At 51.8% G+C, this 3923-nt stretch overlaps 1 protein-coding gene across 1 annotated transcript in view; it reads left to right on the top strand.

The window, feature by feature from the left end:
• PUSL1 (pseudouridylate synthase-like 1) overlaps positions 1 to 3923 on the top strand; it is a 21115-nt gene that overhangs the window by 10093 nt on the left and 7099 nt on the right. The window contains exon 5 of the mRNA XM_010137908.1: positions 2419 to 2473. Coding sequence (XP_010136210.1) covers positions 2419 to 2473 — 55 coding nt within the window. The remainder of the gene's footprint in view (positions 1 to 2418; positions 2474 to 3923) is intronic.

Raw genomic sequence — 3923 nt, 5'->3', positions numbered from 1 at the left:
GCAGGAATGAGAGCAGGGAAACGGGTCCAGTTGTGTGTACATTCAAAGGCAGGATGTTATAAACTGGTGTATGGAATCTGGCACAGAGCAGTTCCTGTGAGGAGCTTCCAGCACTTACACTCGTTCTGGTTGCTAAAGACCAGCTCTGCCAGGGGATGGCTTTGAGAAGCCGAATTTCAGTGCATAAAAATGGGGTTTAACTCTCTCAGAATACTTTGTTAGCAAGAACTACAACCAGGAGTTTCTGATCCAGAGAAAAAAGTTGTGGGATTTGGGTCTTTGCGACAGGCTGCTGTTGTTGAGAGTTGTTTTTTGTTTGTTTGTTTGGGTTTTTTTAATTGCAGTGTCCTAGTTCCTTTTAATCCGTGAAAGTCTCCTGTGGGAACAGTTGCAGTCATGGAGCTCGCTGTTTGTTTGCCCATTCTTCAAATCAGACAGCAAATGTGCCTGAAGTGTGTGTGTGTGTGTGTGTCTTCACTGCAGTAGCAGAATGAACTTCCTGCAGTGAAAGGGCTGGGAGAGCAGTAAAAGCTTATAAATATTAAGAAAAAAAGAATTTTTTTAGCCTAATCTAAAGAGGTTTATTTTCCGTTTGAGGAGGAATCCATAGAACGATAAACCATGGTCTCTCTGTCAAATAATGCCGCTTTTCTTTCTCATTCTTTCCTTCCTGTCTGAACTTAAACCCATCTTCTGAATTGGCCGCTTGTCTGTTTAAAAGGCGAACTGTTAAAACCTGCCGTCAGACCCAGTTGCTCAGCAACGGTGGCAGTGGCCTCAGTGTCCCCTCCCCGCAGACCCCCTTTGGCCGCTGGGGATGTGCTGGGAGTCTGGCCCCATCCCTTACGCCTCGGCAGCGAGTGCTCTGCCACCCGTTTGGGAGTGGAATATCTATTATTCATTGCGAGGTGCTGCTGCCTTCTGCTGCCAAGGGGAAAAAGGCGGCTGGATTTTTTTGCTGGTGAGCAAAATTACCTGTGAGGTTGACAAGAAAAACAAAGTTTTTCCTCTTGAAGAAAAATACCTTGTTCCCTTTCAAAGTCTACAAGGTGTTTTTCATAAGTATCTCGACCCGTCTTTTGTAGCTTAATATATCTTGTCAAGACAACCGAGACGGGAGGATCCTGGCTGCAGAAGGTGCAGCAGCAATTGGATGAGAGAGGGATTTTTTTTTTTTATCCCTATTTGAAGAAAAAGAAAAAAAGTCTCTCACGCTTGCTAAAGAGCTGATCTGAAGTGCGAGCTTGATGTGCTGGGTATTTGCACACGTGTGTAGCAGTGCACGTGTCTGCGTGGCACCTGCATCGAGCAGGGGGAGAGCAGACCGCTCGTAGGTGATGGGAACAGTGCCAGGCCCTCACAAAGAGGAATCCGGGGGCAGGAGCTGCCTTGGCATATGCCAACACACACGACAGGGAGGGCTAAAAGCAGTAACTGATCTGTAAATCCAGTGAGAAAACAGCTCGTGGCTGCTCCCTGCGGTGCCTATTTCAGTCTCTCCTCCTGTTAGCCCTGATGCCCCGCATGGGCCTGTGACTCACGTTGTCCCCACCTCACCTTTCTTTGAGACCTCTCAGGAGTCATCTCCTCACCCAGGGAACAGGCAGCCCCTTCCTGGATGCTCAGGTGTTGCCAGCAAACTCAGTTTGTCCTTCTGGCCCCTCCAGTCGAACAGCTGCAGCTGTGCTGCTCTCACAGCTGAGTCACATCTCCGCTCCCTTTGGTACCCCATCGCTGGTCTTTGTAAGAAATGTTGGTTACTACAGTAAAACCATGTGGAAAATGTTATCTGTGTGAACAGACGATTTGGTGAGGAGAAGGGATGTCTTTTTTGCACAGCAGCATCCATCCATCCCCAAATATTCATCTGCCATTTCCTGCTCTGCTCACGCTTGGTGTCCTGGTGCTGCAGCTGGGTTCCTCAGCGTGTCTGTGTCCTGACTCGCTTGTCCTGGCTTTTCCAGAAGCACGAGGATGCCAGAGCAGGCATTACTGGGGTTGAAATTCACTCTGCAAAGCCTGTAAGGACCACGTGGCTCTCAAGGCAGCTCCAGATGAGATGGCTGAGTTGCTGTGCAGAGCTTGGGTGTTTCTTCCTTTCTCCAGGAGGCATCAGACAGCGTTCCTCAAACCAGTAGTATCTTAGCAGGGTGCTGGGTTGATCTTTCCCTCTTGTTGGAATGGTTATGTACTCGGGAGAAGGGCAGCAGGAACGTCAAGCCCCGTAGAACTGGGGGCATCAAACCAGCAGGCATTGTTTCACCCCGGAGAAGGTCAGCATCCGAGGGGCTGTGAGCAGTCTGGTCCTGGGTCCTGTCCCTCCTGCTCGCATTCACCTGCGATTTGTACTGCTCTTTGGGTAGAAGAGCATCTGAAATGTGATTTTAAATGCTTTTTCTTTTTTGTTCCTTCCTTTAGGGGACTGGAGTTCTGGGAGCTGAGGTTCAGGAGCAGATCGTTTCTTTACCGACAGGTACTCTTTGTGCTGGGTTCAGCACACGCTTTGCCTCCAAGAATCCAGGTGTTGCTGTCGCTGTAGCAGATCAGTTTAGAGATGCCGCATCCCTGTGTAGTGTCACCGAGCTGGCGTTAAGCTGCGTGACACGCAGGGACCTTGCAGCAGGGAGGTGAGATTCTGGAGCCTTCGATCCAGCAGAACCAGCATCTCTTTAAGAGCATGTCTAAAATGAATGTCCAAAGTCACAGGATCGTGTGGGAGGATGGAAAGTTTTGTTTTGCACAGTCTTTGTCTTTGCAGCCGGAGTGGTAAAACCCAGCAGACATATGTTCTTGCTCTGCTGGATGGCACTGGGCCCAGCAAAGCCTGCCCGGAATTTTACTTTCTGGCTTTGGAACACGAAGTAATTTGCCAGTGTTGCACAAAGGAGAGGTGGGCAGAGCCCGTTCAGGGCCTGCAGGACCTTGCCCTCTGCCGTGCTGTCTAGTCTCCACTGGGTTTTCTTTGAAATAAGCCCAGTGGGATTTTGCTGCTCTCCTCAGGAGAGAGCTCGCTCCACAGCCCGGTGGTCTCCTCCTTAGGGCAGAGCTGGCTGTTCTGGCTGCCTCTCCTGGCCACGGTCACACTCAGACAGAGAACAGGCAAGACAGGATTTCTGGAGGAGAGAGGGGGTGTGTTGTGGGAACAGCAGTATTTTTTTATTCTGTTTTGACAAACCAAATTTGTTTTTATCCTGTGCCAAGCGATGCTCTGTAAGCCTCTGGCTGTGAGCGGAGGAAGAACACCACCGCGCTCGAGGAGGGCTGGATATACAGCAGGGGGTTGCTTTGTCAGATGCTCTGGTGACAAGGAGGAACTGCTGGTAACTGCTGGTTCAGTGCGTTGGAACAGAAACGCTCAGCAGGGACGTTGGGCAGGGCACGCTTACCCGGCACAAGGCTCAGCCTCGTGCCCGCCCTGACCCTTGCTGGCAGCAGCGGCTGGTGGGCTGTGGTGAAGCAGGAACAGGCTGTGTGCCCGAACTTGCACTCGTCTACCTGAGCATCTGCTTCTGCCCTGTGTCACAGAGGAGACCCAGCTCGGTGGCCCTCCTGTCTCACCTCATACGGCTGCCGTGATGGGTATTGGCATCTGGGTGTTGGTACAGGAGAAAAGGGTTGGACGGCCCCAGAAGCTGTCTGCGTGTGTTTGTGCTGGATGGCACGTGGAAGGGGGGAACACCCCGCGTGTGGCTCTCTCAGGTGGGCACCATCAGCCCGCACATCCCCGGCTGGCCCGTGTGGAGACACCAAAGCTGAAGTCGCAGCGTGCAGAGACCTCTAGTGAGGGATGGATATAATAACGCATGTCAAGGATCTGTGCTGCTCCTCTGCCCTCTGCTTAGAGGCAGGGCGGGCTCCCGGCGTGCCGCGCTGCCGTGGAAGATCCGGGAGAGGCAGGGGTTTTCTGTGGGTCGGGGTCTTGG

The sequence above is a fragment of the Buceros rhinoceros genome, unplaced genomic scaffold (genome assembly GCF_000710305.1).
Source record: "Buceros rhinoceros silvestris isolate BGI_N320 unplaced genomic scaffold, ASM71030v1 scaffold4126, whole genome shotgun sequence".
Taxonomy (NCBI): Eukaryota; Metazoa; Chordata; class Aves; order Bucerotiformes; family Bucerotidae; genus Buceros; species Buceros rhinoceros.
Note: the sequence above shows the minus strand (reverse complement) of the source record. Positions and strands in the feature narration are given on the sequence as shown.